The 22463-nt window shown below is 34.7% G+C and overlaps 1 protein-coding gene across 1 annotated transcript in view; it reads right to left on the bottom strand.

The window, feature by feature from the left end:
- Positions 1-3206: 3206 nt before the first annotated feature.
- LOC150100443 (insulin-induced gene 2 protein-like) overlaps positions 3207-22463 on the bottom strand; it is a 50785-nt gene continuing 31528 nt past the window's right edge. The window contains exons 4-6 of the mRNA XM_090402582.1: positions 19093-19259; positions 7930-8029; positions 3207-4313 (exon numbers count right to left, since the gene is read on the bottom strand). Of these exons, the coding sequence (XP_090258708.1) occupies positions 4272-4313; positions 7930-8029; positions 19093-19259 (309 nt within the window). The 3' untranslated portion in view covers positions 3207-4271. The remainder of the gene's footprint in view (positions 4314-7929; positions 8030-19092; positions 19260-22463) is intronic.

Genomic DNA, 22463 nt, shown 5'->3' with positions numbered 1-22463 from the left:
ACCTAAACACAGAAATTCTCTTACTCACTGGTTACTTATAAATACAAGATGTTTTCACTAGGTGCTCATGTTAATAGAATGGCTATCAGTATATATTTTCAGTTCCCATCATGTATTATGAATACATACAAGATGTTTTCACTAGGTGCTCATGTTAATAGAATGGCTATCAGTATATATTTTCAGTTCCCATCATGTATTATGAATACAAGTACTACCTAATTCAATAATATGCATTATAATACTACAAACTACATATTCCTTTGGTCTTTTATTACTGAAGGAAGTCCAGATCACAAACATAAACGAACTACATAAGGATTCTGAAATAATCTTCCACTGCATCCCATATGGGATTAAAGGAAAACGAAACTGCAGATGAAGTAGCAAAAATGGCCACATCAAGTGATACCACAGATTTTGATCTTTTTTTAAACCCACCCACAAAGAAAACATAAAAAGAACAATTCCTCAAGACGACTCACCACTGGTACTCAGCAGAAAATCCAGGAGCTACCATCAACTCCAAGTTTAATCGCAGTGCCACTACCATGATCTCTCTCGCCTCAAGACCGGCCACACAAGACCAATCTAGTTTAGCAATGGCATAAAAGTCTTCCCCATCTGTAACATCACCAATGCATTTGCTAACTAAACTGTATGAATATTTCCAAATGTGAACTCTATAACAACCCAGAAAAGGTGCTGTATAAAATACATGTACTTGACCTCTATGATCTGGTGTAATAATACCATGGGATGGGATAATAAAAAAAATAATAAAAATTCAGTTCCAAAACTTACTAGAAGATACAAAAGAAGATGCAGTCAGGCTGAAATTTTTTTTTTTATTTATTTAAACAAAGGAGTTTCTGCATTCTTAGAACAAAGCTAAACTCTCTCCCAGTTTTATTTTTCATAAAAAATAAAAATACATCTCAGTAATAATCTGCATTAATTTCATATTTTGGTGACTGGTCTCAATTTTTGTATTATGCATGGAATCTTGTGAACTTCTGCAAGCTTACTTTTGTTCATGTCAATAGCTGTAAAGCAATTTTGAATGCTTTGATAGAGAAGTATGCTTATTATAAACCAATTAGTTCACTGACAAAATAATGCCATCTTTTATTACATGTATATTAGCAACCCTTCAACCTTCTGGTTCTGTCCACTGCTGGACGAAGTTCTCCCCCATGATTTTCCAGATCACTTGGTTTTCTGCTTCTCCCATCCATCTCACTCCTGCAATTTGTTCCAGTTCATTTCTCCACCTCCTTCTCGGTTTTTTCCTATGTCTTTCTCCATCCATTGGTCTCCACTCTGTTTTGTTTTTCTAGTCCATCTCCCATCTGGCAATATGGCCAGATGGGAGATTCAATATTCTGTTGAAGTCCATGTTTCTCCTCCATATGTCAAGACAGGAAGTATGCACTGGTCGAAAGCTTTCCATTTTAGACTCATAGGGAGTCTAAAATGGAACTAACATGTCACTTCTGAATATGTCTCTCATTTTCCCATAAGCCATCCATCCATCCAAGGTGAATTCTTTGTTCAATCTCTTTTATTTGGAACTCCTCAAAGGGTAACAATTGGCCCAAATATACATATGAAGTAACTTGTTCTATTTCATGGGTTTCAACTTTGATAGTTCTATGGTTTATGTATTTATTCTTCATTATTTTTGTTTTTTCTCTATTTATTTTTAATCCAATTTCTCTGGAGGCTTCGTTTAGCTGATTTAGCCTTTCTTCCAGATCATCTGCAAATTAATTTCAGATGATGCAGCCTTTCTCCATTTATGTTTCCCAATCAAGGCTTTTAAAGACTTCCTCTAGTGCAGCTGTAAATAATTTGGGAGATAAGCCTTGCCGGATGCTTTTTTTTTTTTGTATTGGGAACTTTTCACTGTTTTTATATTATTTAATTACAGAAGTTGCATTATTGTAAATATGTTTTATGGTTTCTCAGTTCCCTGGGTTTCAAGTGCTTTTAGTGTTGCAGATGTTTTAACTGAATCAAATGCTTTTTCATAGTCTAAATATATAGGCCAGACATAAGGGTTTATTATATTCAAATTGATTTTTTGATGAACTGTCTTAATGTGTGAATATGGTCCAAAGTATTGTAATTCTTCCTAAATCCAGCTTGTTCACAGGATTGCATTCCCTCTAGTTTAGATTTTATTCTATTATTTATAATTTTTGTGAAAACTTTATATATGGTGGGAGTAGGCTTATAGGTCTGTAGTTTTTAATTTCTTCCTTATTGCCCTTTTTAAAAATTAATATTAGAAGCGAATTGTTCCAATTTTTCTCTGTTTTTAGGCATTTATTGAAGAGTTTACTCAACTGTTTGATGACAGGGCTTCCTCACAGTTTTAAGAAGTCTACCATAATTCCATCTTCTCCTGGGCCCTTTCCATTCTTCATTATCCGCAGTGCCATTTCCACTTCACCTTGTAAAATCTCAGGGGGCATCATGTTCTTCCTCACTTGAGTAATCCATAGATGATTCTTGGATGTCCCAGTCTTTGTCTTCATAAAGTTCAGTATAAAATTCCTGAATTCTTTTGATTATTGCATCTCTATTTTTTATCAGTTCACTATTTTTTTCCTCTTACAGCAGCTATTTCCTTTGTTCCAACTGATACTTCATATTGTAATATGAAGGACCTTCATATTACTATTGTTCTTTAATTTTCCTAGTATACGATCTAAGTTCATGTTTCATCCTTTTAAGTATAGTTTTATAAATTTCCGTATATTCTATTTTATTGGTGTCATTCAAATCTCTTTTCATATCTCTTCTTTTCTTCATCAGATCTAAGGTTTCCTGATCAGATCTTAGTTTTTCCTCTCCTTGGTGCCTTTTTACACCTATTTCTAGTGCACAATTCAAGATAGATTTTGTTAATATTCACTGACAAAGCAATGCCATCTTTTATTACATGTATTACTAGCAACCCAGCTGCTGATTAATCATGTATTATGAATGCAAGTACTACCTAATTCAATAATATGGTAGCATTATAATAATACTACAAACTACATATTCCTTTGGTCTTTTATTACTGGGGTAAGGAAGTCCAGATCATAACAGTAACTTGAATGCATGACTACTTCTATGTACTGTTGACTAAAAATTAGTTACAAGTTGGAATTACTTTGTAGCGAGTCAGTTATTTGAGAAATAGCACTACTTAAACAAGTTACTTTATTTAATTTATATATATACAGATGATCCTTAGATTGATTTTGATGTTCAAATTTTAAAACTTAGGCAAAACCAGCATTAAATTTATTTTAAACATTCTGAATCAGCATTAACATATTGGTATTAGTAACAGTTGAAATCACTGCTGTTACATACTTCAGTATGGTGGCATGCACAGGAATTTTGTAAGGAGGAGTGACTTCTTTATTAACATGTCAATAACTAAATACAAAGAAATTCAACACCATGATGATACTCAACAAAAATCACATCTTTAGTAATGCAGTCATTCTCACTATAGTCAATTCCTTTACAATATTGCTGATGCTAGGGGACTTTGGTTGGGAGTTGACAATAGTTTGCTATATATATATATCAGATGACTATTTTTCAACAAGAAGGTTTGCACTTTGAATATGGGAGCCACACTCCCACCAAACCAAAAGAGAGCGGCATCAACATATATAATATTGATACAATATCTATATCCCAACCAATGTAAAATGCTAAGTATGAAATTAATACAGACTGGCAGTTTTCCCATAAGGTATTTAATAGCTGAAAGAATGTATCCAGCTAGCACCTGAGAAACATTTAGCATCTCATCAGAAGTTTATAATGAAATTCTCAAATTATATAAATTCACACCACTTGCAAAAATTCTTCACTCATATCAATAAATAAAACAAGTGTTACTCTACTTAGAAAACGAAATAAATTAAAACACACATAACACAACAGTCTATTTACAAAACAGATTTTCTGCAGTAGCCTAACAGCTTAACTTATAACGCACTCCTACACAGAATACCCTGTCTTTGCATTTAATACAATTTCAAATTTGATGGCAATATCTGAAGTACTTCATTTCTTAAGTGTTCATGAGGAGGTCATCTTAATCCTATTCCAAATCTTGCTTTCTGCTAGACTACCACATAAGGAAATGTAAATCCTTGTTTAGAAATCTTCAAAAACAATGTCAGATATCTTACACGAAGTGCCAATTCACTGATCTTATGTTGAAAAAACACCATTTCTTAGTCTTCATTGATAATTCACTCCTGGTGCCTCTTATTATCAAGATCCACATAATCATTCTGGGGAAGGAAAGAAAAAAATTAGAAACAGCCTCTGCAACAGATCATTAAATTATAGATCTGCAATATATTAGGCAGTAAACTGGAACAAGATAATTGCTTTAATCAAAACACATTTTATAATTTTTTATATGTAGCTCCTATCCCCAAAATGTAAACCATAGGTGAACTAAGAATTAATAATAAAATCCATGTTGGAGGTTTAATGGAATATTAACAGCACTGAGAAAGGATTAACTAATTTTAAAACTTCCAATATTTCGTCTCCGTCACAGAGACATCTTCGGGATTACAAAAACTTTTTGTAACAACACACACACACACACACACATACAATACAGAGTGAAACTAAAGTCCTATCTTGGTGGTGTACCCTCTATGGGCATTTGCAGGTGGCCTGGGATGTAAAGAGGGATCTCTGATAATTAAAGTTTCCCAAATTTTGGGAATTTTAATGCAACCGTATTTGTTTAAATTAGGTTGATTCCTGAGTGCAGATGCAAAGAATAGTCTTTCTTTTTTGAATTTACTATGGTGGAACATGTTTTTTTCCAGTAGATCCTGTGGGATGTATCCAAAACATCTGCAAGGCCAGATTGACCATAATTGTGTTTGCAGATGTAAGAACTGTGTTCTTCTAACTGGATGGATGCTGACCTGCCTGTTTGTCCAAAGTAGGCAAGTTTACAGGAACAAGGTACTCTATATACACCAGGCACTGAAAGAGGTGGGAGCTGGTCTTTAGTGGAGCGGATAAGGGTAGCAAGTTTACGGTGGGGCTTAAAAGCTGTATGGAGGTTGTACTTTCTTAATGATCTGGCTATTTTTTCTGAAGTACCATGAATGTAAGGAATAGTGATGGCATTTTTGAAGTCCTTCTGAAGAGATGGTCGGGGAATGGGGAAGGACTTGATTATTTTTTTAATTCTGTAGTCATTATAGCCATTGGAAAGGAAGGTGTTGTGTATGTGTTTGAGTTCGGTTGAAAGGGCAGTTTTACTGGAACAAAAATTGTGGGCCCTATTGGTCAGAGTTCTAATAATGCCATATTGCTGGGAGGGGTGGTGGTGGTCGGAGAGTTTGTGAATGTATCTGCCTGTATGAGTAGGTTTTCTATATACAGAGAAAGAAAGGTTACCATTAGGAAGGAGTGTTACTAAGGTGTCTAGGAAGGGTAAACTATTGTTATTTTCCTTTTCCATCGTAAACTGGATTCTTGAATGTAGACTATTGAAGTGACTGAGGAAGGAATCTAATGTGTCTGGGCCATGAGGCCAAATAGAGAACACATCTACATATCTTAGCCAGATAGGTTTTAGAGGGGAAGAGTCAATGGCTCGTTTTTCAAAATTTTCCATGTAATAATTGGCTCTGTTTATAGATTTTGTTCTTCCAAGAGAAATAACCAGAGTTGATGGCAAAGGAAAAGAGCTCTAAGATATCAGAAGGAAAAATGTTTTTTTAAGAGTGTTAAGGTGTCAATTAGGGGAACATCATCTATTTGTAAACAAAGAGATGACGTCAAAGCTGACCAATATATGTATTATTTAATGTAAGATATTCAATTAAGTTTTTAAAATGGGTGGAGTTTTTTTTTTTTTTTTTTTTTTTTACATAAGATGAGGTAAGACCAGTGAGGGGGATCAAAGAGTTAGCTAGCTGCTTTGATAATTTCTAGCAAGGTGCATGGTACTATAGGTCTTAGGGGAAAATTAGGTTTGTGGATTTTGGGTAAACCGTATATCCGGGGGGACGAGAACAGAATGGTTTGAGTTTTTTTTGTAAAACTTCTTACAAACCTACATACCACTGTGTTCCAGTGGTATGTACATAGCGCGATCACAGAGAATAATATCCATTTTCCGATTATATTCCGAGGCGTTGAGAACAACAGTGGGATTATCATTATCAGCTCTGGTGATGACAATACTTTTTTCTTTCCGTAATTTTTTAAGGGCAGAGAGTTGACTGGAAGATAAATTGACTTTAGGAGGTGAAGAATAGGAGAGAATGTTAGCTACATCAAGTCTGATGTTATTGGCTGTTTCTGGAGCAAAGTGACAGATTCTACGTTCGATGTTGTACATAATATCCAATACGGGAACTTCAATAGGTGTGACGGCAAAATTGATCCCTGGCTTAGGGCACTAACGGCATCTTCGCTAAGTCTTTTAGAAGATAGGTTGATTACTATATGGAGCGGTTGAACTTCAGTTAGCGATTTAGATTTGCAAAGATTATTGAACTTTTTGATGTGCTTATTTTTTATTTTCTGGAACTCTTTTTGAGAAGAAGCTTCTCAGATGCTAAGGAGAATAGACCAAAGTTCAGGACTGAGTACAGCAGAGAGCTCTGTCTGTAATGAGCCAATGGCAGCGTTTGTCGTAGCGAGGCTAGTGCAAGTTTCAGTAATCTGCTCTCGTAATAGTGCCAGACTAGCACGTTTATATATCCGGAGGGCTTTATTAGTCAATATAATCAAGTCCTTCCCCATTCCCCGACCATCTCTTCAGAAATTACATCACCATTGCTTACATCCATGGTACTTCAGAAAAAACAGCCAGATCATTAAAAAAGTACACCCTCCTTATACAGCTTTTAAGCCCCACTGTAAATTTGCTACCCTTATCTGCTCCACTCAAGACCAGCTCCCTCCTCTTTCAGTGCCTGGTGTATATATAGAGTACCTTGTTCCTGTAAACTTGCCTACTTCAGAGAAACAGGCAGGTCAGCATCCATCCGGTTAGAAGAACACAGTTCTTACATCTGCAAACACAATTATGGTCAATCTGGCCTTGCAGACCATGTTTTGGATACATCCCACAGGATTTCCTGAAAAAATCTAGTATGTTCCACCATAGTAAATTCAAAAAAGAAAGACTATTCTTTGAATCTGCATCTGCACTCAGGAATCAACCTAATTTAAACAAATATGGTTGCATTAAACTTCCCAAAATTTGGGAAACTTTAATTATCAGAGATCTCTCTTTACATCCCAGGCCACCTGCAAATGCCCATAGAGGGCGCACCACCTAGACAGGACTTTAGTTTCACTCTGTATTGTATTTGTGTGTGTGTTGTTACAAAAAGTTGTTGTAATCCCTGAAGATGTCTCTGTGAGAGAGACGAAATATTGGAAGTATTAAAATTAATTTTAATCCTTTCTCAGTGCTGTTAATATTCCATTACACCTCTAACATGAATTCTTCACAGCACTTAAGCCTCAAGACACATAATAATAAAATTAATAAAGAGCTTTAGGCTTTTAACATTCATCTTAAAATGTAAAAATATCGCCTGTGTCTGACACAAATAGTGGAACCTTGTTTAACTAAGAGGAATAGTCATTTGTATTGTCAATACAGAATAAAATTTGGTTGGCTAAATTGCAATTGCTGCTCATCCTCGTTTTTTCAGTATTCAGGCAGATACGTAATAACGAAACTGGTAATTGAATAATAATGAATTTCATAACTAGTAATAAAAAAAAATGAACATACAAGTAAAATGTTTTAAACAATTATAATCAAAGAATTTACTATTGGACTTGCACATAGCACATAAATCACACAAATATGCAAAATGAAAAAAAAAAAAAGTAGACAAACATTCTCACCACTGCTAATTGTCTTCCAATGTTGCCAATTGTAATACCGCCTGAAAAAACAACACAGGGAAGCCAGGATCTAACATAAAGAAACTCTCTTTCAGTATACCTAAAGAAAGGGAGAAAATTGCTGTTTACTATATGTTGTGAAAGAAAAAGTTTATTCCATTATTTCCACAAACCAATATTAAATATTCTTTTTAACTATAATATTGGAATATCAAAAAAAAAAATTCTCATTTTATTTTTTTTTATGTGAATAAGTTGAAATTAAGCTCCTTAAAACTTTCATAATTTACACTAACACATCATACATAAAAAATATATATTCAGATTTATTTTTGTTCCATGCAGTTTTCATTACTAATGAGTTCAGATAGACTTAGACCAGGGCCGGCTGGTGGCGTGTGTGAAGTGTGCAATAGACACAGGTGCCACAGAAGAAAAGGCGCCTAAAAGATGTCAAAAAATAAGAGATAAGAGTTTAAACGAACAACGAATGGTACATATAATTATGAATGTACGTTGTCTTCCGTTCAGGCCCCTTCACATCTTTCCGGAAACGAACAAATAAATTCTGAAATTGTATCCTGGACCTGATTATATCACTGTAATTTTTGATTAAAATTTACGAAAATATACCTAAAATAGTTCTTTATTTTTTGATGTATCATAAATTAACTTATGATTAATTGTTGAGTTCTGTGTAAAAAAAATTTCTATAAGCAGGACTAATCCGTAGGTAACATTATACTGTAAAGCGGTTTTCATTTCCTGTTAGTTTTATTCACATTTTATTCAAATAAAAAAAAAACTTTTTTGGAAAGGCACCAAATATTAATCGCACACACAAGAAAAAGACTAGGCGCCAGAGCTGTCATAATATATATACTTAAGACTATATATATATATATATATATATATATATATATATATATAACACTATACATATAAAAAAAAAAAAATGTTACTATAGAAAAAAAATAAGAATATCAAAGAACTATAGGCAAATTTTATTGAGTATATTTAAACTAAGAATTTTATTGCCAAACTCTTCTCCAATGGATCAGCATTTCTTAATGCTTCTTACCATGACAGAAATTGAGCAAGTATTATGATTACTTCTGCACTTTTTTCACCAATTCTATAATATCATTATAGAAGATTTCTAAATTGAGAATGTAGATACCTGAGGAAGACCTAATGTTCATCATCCTGACATCAGCTACTCTTGATGTCAGGATGAACTCAATGACTCACAAAATCTACTCTCCTTACCAATTTCTTTGTGTATTGTTACAGATACGATTACCATCTTTTCCCACACTTGAAACTGCCTGTATTCTGAAACTCGTGGGCAGAATGCTTTCTTTGACACATACAGGGTGTTCGGGATAAATTTGACATATTTATAATTAATTATATTTTTCCGTAAGTTACATGTATTAACACACACTTCTCTTCATTTAAAAGTTTGGACCCTTCTTCATTCATATACAAGATGTCAGAAAGGATGGATAGCTGGAATCCACCTGAATCATGGAAGAGAATAACTTGTATCATGATGATTCGTGCCCGCCATCAAAATAAGGATATTACGACTGCTGCCCAATGCTCCCTGAATACAGTAAAAACAATCAGGCATGAACTAGAGACTTGCAATGGTGACTACGAGGATGTAGCAAGAAGAAAGATCCCTAGCAGACGATCTGATTGCGTTCGTACAGCAGAATTCCTCGCAAATCTGCAGGAACAGGTGTTGAAGAACCCTGGCATTGGAATTCGGGCTTTGTTCGTGGAGTTGCTAACTGTAGTCAAGCCCTGGATAACAAGGGTAGCCAATGGTAGGCCGTATGTATGGCAGCAGGATTCGGCCCCTTGCCACACCTCTGGGAAAAGTCAAAAATGGTTGTCTGAAAATTTCTACGACTTCACCAGTCCAAATGTTTGGCCTCCAAACTCCCCAGACCTTAACCCCATGGATTATTTTGTATGGGGCGCAGTTGAAAAAGACACCAATCGCACTTCCAGTAATACAAAAGCCCAGTTAATGGATAAAATTAAAACAGTTTTTGCGGCCCTTCCCAGGGAGACTGTAGCATCAGCTTGTTCGAGGTTCCGAAGCAGAATTGAAGCTGTGATCGATGCTAATGGTGGTTATTTTGAGTAAATCTTGTTGATAGTATTGTAATTAACTCTGCCTGTAATGTTTTTTTGTCAATTCATTAAATTTAATAGATACAAAGAAGATTTTCTTTTTCCTTACGAAACTGTCAAATTTATCCCGAACACCCTGTATATAAATATGTAAGTACATAAAGTCTACTATGTGTAGACTTTATGTACGTCAGACCCACTAATAATTAGAATAAATATTCCAATATTTGCTCTAATCAGAGCAAAATTTAAGTTTCCAAAAATCTGCACAGGAATTAGAAAAATCAACAGAAATTAGAAAAAAATATTACAGATTGCAACTCCATTGGGAACAATTGAAAAAGAAAAGTTCGAAATATGATGTTACCATACAGCATCAAATCAATATACTTTAATTGCAGAGCACTATTGTGCCTCTATATTTGTTTACCCTGATGAATGCACCTTGAAGCATGCAAAAATTATAGGGCAGAAAGTCAGAAATGCTGTTTGTGTACATCAACGTAATGGCAGAAACAGTAGGGAACAAACTAAAGCAAACCTGAAAGTATTTTGTCTACACATGTGTACTCTATAGTCATGAAGATATTACACATACAAATTTTAGTTTACTTACACTCTGTCCGGAACTATTTGATGCATAAAATCTAATCATCATAATCAAATTCCTGCCATGTATCCTCAACAAGTGTACAGGATATGATAGTACTAGATGAAAAATTTAAATCATTACTAACTTCCTATCTACAATATTTCTCCAGATTAGTCTGTTACTTGTCAAGTAATTACTCCAACATTATCTGATCTTATATTTCTATCATCTAAGGAACTTTATACATTATCAATCCACCTATATCTTGGTCTTCCTCTGGGTCGTTTTCCTGCCAACCTGGCATATAGAACACTTGTTTTGCTAATCTTTCCTCACCCATTCTGTTTAAGTGACCATACCACTTGAGATTAGCTCTGCTAACGCATTCCTGCATGCTGACAATGTCAAGTTCTTTCCTATATCCTTGTTTTTAATATGATATTGCCATTGATGCCATCTGTTCACGCCTATAATCTTTCTCAGGACTCTCATATCTGCGGTCTCTAGTCTTTGGTCAAGTGTTTTACTTCTGACCCAGCTCTCAGATCCATAAGTTAAAACTGGTTTGAACACTGTCTTGTATACAGCTAATTTAGTGTTCTGACTAATTTCTCTCTTATTACATATGAATTTATTCAACTGACTTCCTAACATACCAGCTTTGTTGATTCTGTTGTCTATTTCCATATTTAATTTACCATCTTCACTAAAAATCATGCTTAAGTAGCTGAAATGTTTTACTTGTTCCACAGGTTCTCCGTTCACAATGCAGTTGACATTTTCAACGATTCTGCCTATGTTCATTGTCTTTGTCATGTTGACCTTCATACTACATCTATTACAATAGTTATTCATTTTAGTTAAGGAATCTTGCAGACTTGTAGCAGATTTATTTAGAAGTATAACATCGTCTGCATAAAGCAAACAGCTCTTTGCTTTATGCAGATTAACATTCTGATATCATGTTTAATACCACTTTCTTTCATAATGTGATCCATATAGATAATGAATAACAGAGGGGATAATGTACATCCTTGTCTGCCACCAGATTTAACATTAAACCATCTTCCTGTACTTCCTTCAATTCTAACTGCTGACTTACAACTGAAATAAAGACTAAGTATTGCTTGATATAATGTCAAATTGACACCATATAATTGTAGCATATTGAGTAGCATCTCTCTCTCTCTCTTGGCACCTTGTTATATGCCTCTTCCAGATCGACAAAACTTAAACATAGATCTTTGTTATATTCCCATGCTTTCTCAACTATTTGTCATAAAGTGAAGATCTGATCCTGACAGCCTCTATTTGGCCTGAATCCAGCTTGTTCTTCACCAAGCTTTTCTTCCACAATTCTTCTCAAGTATACTTGCATAAATCTTGCCAGGAACACTTAGTAGGGAAATACCTCTGTAATTCTCACATTCAGTTTTATTTCCCTTTTTATATATGGGTACTATGAAAGCCATACTCCAATCATTGGGAATTTGTCCTTCTGTCCAGGCTTTCTGAACTATGCAGTGCAGCCTCTGTAAGACTCTTATACCTCCATACTTCAGCATTTCTCGTCGAAAATCATCTACTCCTGCTGCCTTTCCACATTTCAAGCCTTTGATGGCTTTGTCTACTTCAAGTATGGATATGTATTCCTGACTGTATGCCTGTTGAGTGTTTTTTTACCACTGTGCTATCACTTTTTGTTTCATTTAGCAATTTTTCAAAGTAATTACTCCATACTTCAAGGATAACTTTTTCTCCTGTTTTCATGTCACCTTTATTATCTCTAACTCCTTTTACAGCACTCTATCCTCCATTTCTAAGCTTCTTCAACAACCTCCAGAATATCTTGCCACCTTCTTTATTATTACGGGCGACTCCAAGGAGGCCTTAGACTCATCGAGGGAGGCCCTAAACATCGTGTCCACACAACTATACGACATTCTCACAGTATCTATCATGCCTTGAATTGAACTCACTCACCATCATAGCACCCACAACAGACTCTAGCAGCTTATTCCACTCATTTACCACTCTAAAAGTAAAGAACCCAGCTCTAACATCTTTGCTAACCACACTCTTTCATAGCTTCCATAGGTGTCCCCTAGTTCTTCCACCACCAGTCCTGATCTCAAAAATATCCTCTGAATTAATCCTATACAAACCCTTTAGCAATTTGTATGTCTCAATCATATCTCCCCTTTTCCGCCTATGAACTAATTTCTGCAACCCACAAATCTTTAGCCTGTTCTCATAAGTTTCATTCCATAGACCTGCTATCATCTTGGTCACTCGCCTCTGGATCCTCTCCACCTCCTCCCCATCAAGAAGAAACCTAGGTGACCAAATCCAGGCACAGTAGTCGAGATGAGGTCTTATCAAGGCTCGGTACAGAAGTACAATAACTTGTTTGTCTCTGCTCGTCAAAGTTCTTAATATTTATTTTCTGTGTTCTTGCCAAAGTCCTCCCATGACTTTTGTTTAGCTAGTTTTACACACTGTTTAGCTTTCTTACATTTGTCTCTGTATTCTCTCAGAGAACAAGCGAACTTATTTGCCAGGAACTTCTGATATGCTTTCTTCTTTTCCTTCACTGACTCTTTAACTTCCTGTGTCTGCCATGGAGGTCTGATTTTTCTATCCTTGCAGACAAGCTCACCACATGCCTCTCTAGATGAATCAATCGGTGTTTTCTTCAGAGTTTGCCACTGAATCTCCAAGGTTTGATTCCTGTTCTCAAACTCTTTCATTTTTTCTTCAATAATCTATGTGTATTTTAGTGTACAGTTCACATCTGAGAGCTGCTCAACTTTTATTCCCTTTAAAACTTTCTTACATGTTATTCTTTTCAATATGAAATTCAATTTTATCCTGCTCAAGACTAAATAGTGATCACTTCCAATTTCAAATCCTCTGTACACTCTGATGTCCTGCACCACTGGGAAAACATCACTATCAACAATAACATAGTCAATGAGACTTTTCTTATTCCTTGCCTCTTCTCTCCATGTGAATTTGTGCACATTTTTATGTTGGAACATGGTGTTAGTAATAACCAGTCCATGCCCTGAGCAGAAATCCAACAGGTATTTGCTATTATTATTAGCTTTGCTCTTTTCTTCAAATTTTCCCAAAATATTTTTGTATGTCTGACAATCATTTCCTACTCTGCTATTTAGATCCCCAACAAGGACCAACTTTTCATTTTTCATTGTGTCAGTTGCTTTTTCTAAAGCATCAAAAAATTCCTCTACTTCTACCTTAGTAGAACCTTCTGTGGGACCATAGGCACAAATAAGTCTCATTGTCCAGTTCCCCATATTTGCCCACATCACTCTGCTTGAGACTGCCTGCCATTCAAGAATATTAGCCTTGTATTTAGTGTTGAATACTATAGCTACTCCTTTTCCTTGAATGTCATTGCCTGAATATAACATTTTGTATTTATTGCTCAAAAAGATCTCACCAGTTTTTGTCTTTTTTGTTTCAGTCACTCCTATTATGTCGATCTGGTACTTATCTAATTCCTCAGCTAGCTCCATTTCTTTGCCATTCCAGCTTCTTATGTTGATAGCACCAATCTTTAACTCTGGTGATGTTGAGTTGTGGTGTGTTTTCAGATTTTTTCCAGTAGCTGACTTTTCGCCCTGGTTCCCTGGCGAAAACAACGGAGGTCTTGTTTAACCGGGCGATGCCCCAGCCAGCATGAAATTTTGTCATGTTGTACCATCATTTTGTATTTTGGTTTAAGCCAATAAGAATACAATTTGGTCGGCTAAATCCTTCTGGTCCTTCACATAGGGAAAGTAATGAAGATGTGATTGTGGAGAAGATTTGGGTGATTATTCTCCTGTTTTATAGTGACAGTAAAGCAGTGTACAGTTTTATTATAAGGTTTAAAAATTAAAATGACAGTATGCTTTTTACTGTTAAGTCCCTAATTCCTACAACTCTGTTGATTTAATGTATCGACTTACATCCTGCCGGATGGAACGGAACCCTGGCATAAGTCGAGGGATGACTAATTCATTTTACTGCCTCTTGCACAAGTCCTGTCGACTTCGCACCATCGCTACATACATGGACACATTTCTCCAAACTTATTTCACGAGTCTTCATAAAATCGTCGATACATTTAGATATCATTTCTCCTGTTGTATTGGTTTATAAATTTTTACACAGAGTAACATGTCTTCTTCAATAGACCTATTGTATTAATAAAGAACGAAAACTAATAAAATTGATAGGCTTGCAACGTCCATTGTCTCATCTAATTGTAAAGTGTACGCATCACATTACTGAAGTTTTAAAATAAGTTCCTGCTCAATATCCTAAGCCATTTCATGAATTCTGTATGAAACTATTATTTGAGAAAGAAATTTTATCAATTTGTTGACAGGATTTCTCATCAAACATATACTGAACAATATCTTTGATGCATGGTTTTATGAGTTTTAGAAATTATGTGCTTCATGGTAGATTACTTTGTAGAAAGCCACTGTTGTCCTTTCATTATCTGACAACATTTTCAGATAAAATGTTTAGTTTTGTCAAGAAACTCATGTTTTCTTTCAAAAATTTTTTATCTTTATTCTTTATTTTTATATTCTGAGTGGTTCGTTTCAAAATATCTGTGCAATTCAGCTCATGTTAACAAATTATTTGATAAAATCTTATTGCGCAATATAAATAGCGCATCAGGGGCCTCAGGATTTCCTGTGGTCGTGAATCTGAGTAATAAATAACTAGACCTATTTAAGTTTGTTTTTATGACTTTACAATGTTTTAATATTGAGAAACAACACTTCCTTTCCTTCATGCTTACATGGTGATCAGAACACATCATGAAAACAACTACTGTGTTAGAGTAAAACTTTAATTTAATATAAACCAAAATAAACACTTGAAGTTTCAACAGAACTAGCAGCAATCAAGTCATTAAGAACTAATCAAGATATAATTATAACAAGATCAGAGAAAGGTAATGCAATAGTCATCCTTGACAGATCAACTTACATCCATCAGATGAATCAACTAGTCTCAGATCTATCAGCTTGTGAACTATATTCCGATGAACAGGATAAAGAAAACAAAAGTGAAATTACTTTAGTCTGTCACTTCTTGGTCGTCAGACACTGTTAAAAACTTATACCCTATTACGCCCATTCTCCCAGAATATATGGTATCCCAAAAGTACACAAACATAACATTCTGCTTCAGCCGATAGTTGAGGGAATAGACAGTCCTAATTATCACTTCTAAAAACTACAGTTTGGTTTAGATACGTTGACGATGTTTTCATTATCTGGCCACACAATCGCCAAACTTTAAACACATTCCTTAGCTACCTGAACAAGAAACATGAGTGCACACATTTACTATTGAAATTGAAAATCAGAACTCTCCCCCTTTCCTGAATACACTAGTCACATGTCTTCCCTTAGGCTGCATATCCTTCACATACCTGCCAATATATACATGCAAACCCATATCACCACCCTTCGCAAAAATCTGGGGTCATTAACACCCTCAAAAACAAGAATTAAAAATTATTAGCAATACATTTATAAATAATGGCAAAAATACTATTAATAAACTTCTTCATAAAACTTTAACGAAGTTTTTTAAAGGGTTATCAGAAAAAAATTAATAGAATCCTACACCATTATAATCTTAATGCCACTTTTTAAACCACCTTTAAAATTAAAAAACATATTCAACTCCTCTAAGGATCCTCTTACCCCAATGTCATATCCTGTGGAGTTTATTGCATCTATTGCACCTGTAACTTGGAGAAACTGGACGTACAATCCCTATCCGTAAAAAAGACACAAACGACACATTAAATTTAACAATTTTGGTGAAGCAGGCCTCTCAAGATCATGCTCTTAAAACCCTACATCAAATTGATTGGAAAAGTACTTACTCATTACATCATAGAAAAACCTGGTATGAACGGAAATTTAAAGAAGCCTGTGAAATTTTGATTAACCACCCTAATCTTAATAATAATGGTGGCATAAAAATCCTAAAAATTTGGATGGCACACATTCAGTCCACTTAGTTTCCAGCAAACCCTGATGTTAAGATGCAATTTTTCAGCTTTTACTGGCCACTATCCCTTCCACAGTTGGTTGTAATTTATATATATAAATATATCAGTAATCTTTTATTTTTATTTATTTTTTTTTTCCTTTTTGTAAAAATGTTGCTCTCCAGCTTAATTTAATTTTGTAACCTAATAGAAAACAATAATAATAGGACTCTAGCTTTGATGTAGTAAGGTTTTTTTTCCCACCAGAGGTCAAGCCAATAGCTGTAACTGTTGGTCAGTAACTTTAGCACGGCATGTAGATTGTAGTGCAGCTTGTTTCTATGCATATATCTGTGTGTGTATATACCCCAGATGATGACCTTAATGTGAGGGTCGAAATATCGAGTGTTTATTTTGGTTTGTATAAAACTAAAGTTTTACTCTAACACACGGTAGTTGTTTCCATAATTTTCATGATATAAACAACACTTCCCTTTACCTCGATTCATCTGCTATACAAGTAATGCTAGTGTCTTGATCTGTATTTTCATCAGTATCTGCTTTATCAGTCTCCTTAGTACTAGAAACACGTAATAACTGCTTGCTTATTTTTACAGTTTACGTGTTTCTAGTACCAAGAAACACGTAAACTTTTTTTTAAAAGCTCCTCTCAACCAACGATCCATGATATTTTAATTTTGGGTATACACAATTGTAATAATATGCCCACTTTATTTTAATATGAAAAGTATATAAGACATTACAAAATGATCGCAGTGCAAAACACCACTGATCTATGACTGAGATGCCTGCTCGTATGCTGCCCCACCTTACTACTGATTTCGTCAGGGGATATGACTCAACTAGAATCGAATGCAAGTATTTGATTCATTCATCCATCACTTGACTCAATGGATTTTATTGAAATAGAATCTTTATTTAAATAAAATTTTTCATACATATTTTAAACTATCAATCAGAACTCAAAAACTAATTATATTGCGGAACCCCAGGGTTCAGCAGAACAGAAGTTGGGAACCCCTGATGTAGAAGAATAAGATGAATGAGTAAGATGCTAGTTACAAGCTAAACAAGAGCATTTTAACCAAGTTTCAATGGATATAAAAATTCTGATGGTTAAAGTCAAGAAGGAAAAAGCATGCATATCCTGATGTGCATGCTTGTGTGCTTCAACTGTGTGTTTTGAAAGCATAATATCCATTAGAGAACATTTTATTCATTAGTTTAATCAAAAAATAACTAGTAACATTGGTGAGGAGGAGTATGTATCTAAGTTAATTTCTCAAAACTAGGAAAGTTTCATGCTGTCATTCTTATTTAGGTTATTCTGATGAATCAGAACTTCATATATCTTTTCTCATAACTAAAAAAAAAATTACATGGCTTTTAAATACAGGAGTATTTTTCCAATGCAACCTCCATGTGAAAAACAGCATTATACACAAAAACTTTACTCATCCAACATGTGGAATTTTATGTAATTCAGATGTTCTAAGAATACAATTACAAATCTTCCCTAGCGTGACATCCATTGCAGGAACAAGTATAGGACAAAAGGGAAAAAAATATCCTTTGAAGAGCACAGGAAAAAAAGTCAGTAACTTGTGAAAACCAGATGGAAGGAGACTTGTAAATTTACAGTATGTAGAAGACTGAATATTCCCATAAATCCAGAGATTTATTGGAAACTAGAATGGAAAGTAAAAATGCCCTCTTGCAAAAATGGTGAACTCAATAACTGATAAAACAATATCTAGTGGTAAAAAAATGTGGAATTCGTAATGTGCAGCTACTGTTATAAGAAAAATTCAGTGGATCACAAAATGTAAACAATTAATCAAAGATTTATGCTTCCCATTCATAAAATTTCAGTGGATACTTTACATGTAATTCAAAACATGGATGCAAACATATCGGTGCCAGTATGGTGATTAACAATGCCTGACAGAAAAGGATGATATTGAGATGGCTACCAAGGGTCATGACAGTCATCTTTCAATGCTAGATAACTGGAAAGAGACTTAGATATGGCCTGTAAGAAATTTACAAATATAACCTGCAAATACAAATAACATAGCAAATATCACCTGCTCAGCAATAAAGAATTTAAGTTTTTCTTTTGCTCAAGGCATGATTTTACTTCTGAACACAAATCATTCAATACTGCCCTCAGGATGGTGCTCCAAAATGCTTTATAAAAATACTTGACTAAATAAGCTCTAAACAGAATTCATTGTTCCATAATTACTGTTCATTAGAATTGGCAATGATTTATTTTTTTTAAAGGCTTTAGAATTGACAACGTATTCACTAGTCATACTTAATAGACAGTAAACTTTCATTAAGCAAAAATCAACAAGTAACTTACATGCAAACTCCATGGTAAACTAGCAACTGAGTAACAAATGTTGCTAATACAGCAATTATGACACTCATGCCAAGGCCACTGCGAGTGCGATCAAAATACCACCATAATGCAATAGACAGAATTGCAAGAGAGAATGAAAGTTGCAGATTACTAGTGAAGTCAATTTTCTAATATATTAATTAAGGAGATAATGCATAAGAGAATTACATGATTCAATTTACTTCTGGTATATATTATTATTTGCATAAACAAAAAGGCAAGTGCAAAAGCTAATGATAACAAAATATTTTTATACTTCCAGTTAATTACTTTATACTTTCATCCATGCAAACAATACAAGAACAAAATAAATAAATAAATGAAGTCAACACTGTTATCATGCATGAAACATAATTACAGACTTACTTCCATCAAATATGAAAAACTTTTCCATTTTCTAGATTTAGACTTCTCTTTATTCATATTTAAAACAATGTAGCAATATTATTCAAAATCTTTCTATTTGTATTGTTGCAAATGCATCATCATACTATCTGCCAGCCTAGCTAGCAGAATAAACAGTGCTTCTAGTCTGCAATAGACTATGGTAAAGTCCCATTGCAAATGTGGATGTTTGTGAATGTCCTCAGGTGGTAACAAATTTCAGTGTCAGGTGTGAGACCAACAGGAATGACTTGAAATTCCTAAAGTTCCATAATTCTTCTCTAAAGTGTTTTGGGATTACTTAACCCTTATCCTATCCACAGTTAATACAGTAAGGATAAATGTGCTAATATACTACGGCTTTACAGCATTTTTTTGAGGGTGGGATTCACACAAAATATACACTGACATATACCCACAGTTAACTATTTCTTTAAAATTGATATGGTGCAATAGTTATTTCTATTCTGCTCTATAGTAATATAATGCAGTCATTTTTATATGGGGGGGGGGGTGCTTAAGGGTCAAAGCTGTATAAATGAGAGGAGACCTCCATATAGTCTTTAAAAGGAATGCGGAGAACTGACCAGGTCTTCTGACCTAATATCCAATCCTCACCTTCTCGTGGTGGACCCTGTTAGGTATCCACCTGGATACTGAAGGAATGAGGACGGGGCTGACAATTTGGGATTTAGCCAACCAAATTGTATTCTTATTGGCTTAAACCATCATTTATTGATTGATATACAACATTACAGAATTTTATGCTGGTTGGGTCGTCGCCCAGTTTCACAAGGCCCCCCGTTATTTTTGCCAAGGAACTAGGGCGAACAGTGAAAAGTCAGCTACTGGATAAATCCTAAAACACACTCCAACTCAACATCACAAGAGTTAAAAATCGATACTATTGATATAAGAAGCCTGAATGGCAAAGAAATGGAGCGAGTTGAGGAATTGGATAAGTATACCAGATTGACATAATAGGGGTGACTGAAACAAAAAAGACAAACTGGTGAGATCTATCTGAGCAATAAATACAAAATGTTATATTCAGGCAATGACAATCAAGGAAAAGGAGTAGCCATAGTATTCAACACTAAATACAAGGCTAATCTTCTTGAATGGCAATCAATTTCAAGTAGAGTGATGCAAGCAATTATCAGAATGGGGAAATGGACAATGAGACTTATTTGTGCCTATATTCCCACAAAGGGTTCTACTAAAGTAGAAAGTGGAGGAATTTTTTGAAGCTTTAGAGAAAGCAAATGACACAATGAAAAATTTGTCCTTGTTGGAGATCTAAATAGCAGAGAAGGAAATGATTTTAGACATACAAAAATATTTTGGGAAAATTTGGAGAAAAGTGCAAAGCTAATAATAATGGCAAATACCTGTTGGATTTTTGCTTAGGACAATAGACTGGTTATTACTAACACAATGTTTCAACATAAAAATGTGCACAAATTCACATTGAGAGAAGAGGCAAAGAATAAGAAAAGTCTCACTGACCATGTTATTGTTGATAGTGATGTCTTCTCCCTGGTGCAGGACACTAGAGTGTACAGAGGATTTGAAATAGGAAGTGATCACCATTTAGTCTTGAGTAGGATAAAATTGAATTTCATAATGAAAAGAATAACATATAAAGTTTTAAAGTGAATAAAAGTTGAGCAGCTCTCAGATGTGAACTGTAGACTAAAATACACAAACATGACAGAAGAAAAAATGAAAGAGTTTGAGAACAGGAACCAAACCTTGGAGATTCAATGGCAAGCCCTGAAGAAAACATTGATTGATTCGGCCAGAGAGGCATGTAGTGAGGTTGTCTGCAAGGATAGAAAAATCAGAATTCCATGGTGGACACAGGAAGTTAATGAGGCAGTGAAATAAAAGGAGAAAACATATCAAAAGTTCCTGGCAAATAAGTCAGCTTGTGCTTTTAGACAATACAGAGACAAATGTAAGAAAGCTAAACACCAAGGAAAACTTGCTAAACAAAAGTCATGAGAAGACTTTGGTAAGAATATAGAAAATAAATATCAAGAAGGTGGCAAGATATTCTGGAGATTATTGAAGCTGCTCAGAAATGGAGGAAAGAGTGCTGTAAAAGGAATTAGAGATGATAAAGGTGACATTAAAACTGGAGAAAAAGATATATGGAGTAATTACTTCGACAAATTGCTAAATGAAACAATTAGTGACAGCACAGTATTCCTGACTGCATGCCTGGTCAGTGATAATAAACACTGACCAGGCATGCAGTCAGGAATACATATCCATACTTGAAGTAGAAAAAGCCATCAAAGGCCTGAAATGTGGAAAGGCAGCAGGAGTAGATGAATTCGACCAGAAATGCTCAAGTATGGAGGTATAAAAGTCTTACAGTGGCTGCACTGCGTAGTTCACAAGGCCTGGACAGAGGGACAAATTCCAAATGATTCGAGTAGAGAGCTCTCATAGTACCCATACATAAAAAGGGAAATAAAACTGAATGTGAGAATTACAGAGGTGCTTCTCTATTGAGTGTTCCTGGTAAGATTTATGCAAGTATACTTGAGAAGGATTGTGGAAGAGAAGCTTGGTGAAGAATAAGCTGGATTCAGGCCAAACAGAGGCTGTCAGGATCAGATTTTCACTTTACGACAAATTGTTGAGAAATCATGGGAATATAACAACGATCTGTATTTAAGTTTTGTCGATCTGGAAAAGGCATATGACAAGGTGCCAAGAGAGAAGCTATTCAAAACACTACAGTTGTATGGTGTCAGTGGGGCATTATATCAAGCAATACTTAGTCTTTATTTAAGTTAAAAGTCAGCAGTTAGAATTGAAGAAAGCACAGTATATGACTCAAAATGTTACTTGAAGAATGTTATGCACTTCTAAGTAAAGCTAATGAAAAGAACTATATGCAGCTATTAAACTTTCCAAGATCATCTTACCCAACA

This window comes from Typopeltis vanoorti, chromosome 13, assembly GCF_054136105.1.
Source record: "Typopeltis vanoorti isolate ZY-2024b chromosome 13, IOZ_Tvanoo_1.0, whole genome shotgun sequence".
Classification (NCBI taxonomy): domain Eukaryota; kingdom Metazoa; phylum Arthropoda; class Arachnida; order Uropygi; family Thelyphonidae; genus Typopeltis; species Typopeltis vanoorti.
Note: the sequence above shows the minus strand (reverse complement) of the source record. Positions and strands in the feature narration are given on the sequence as shown.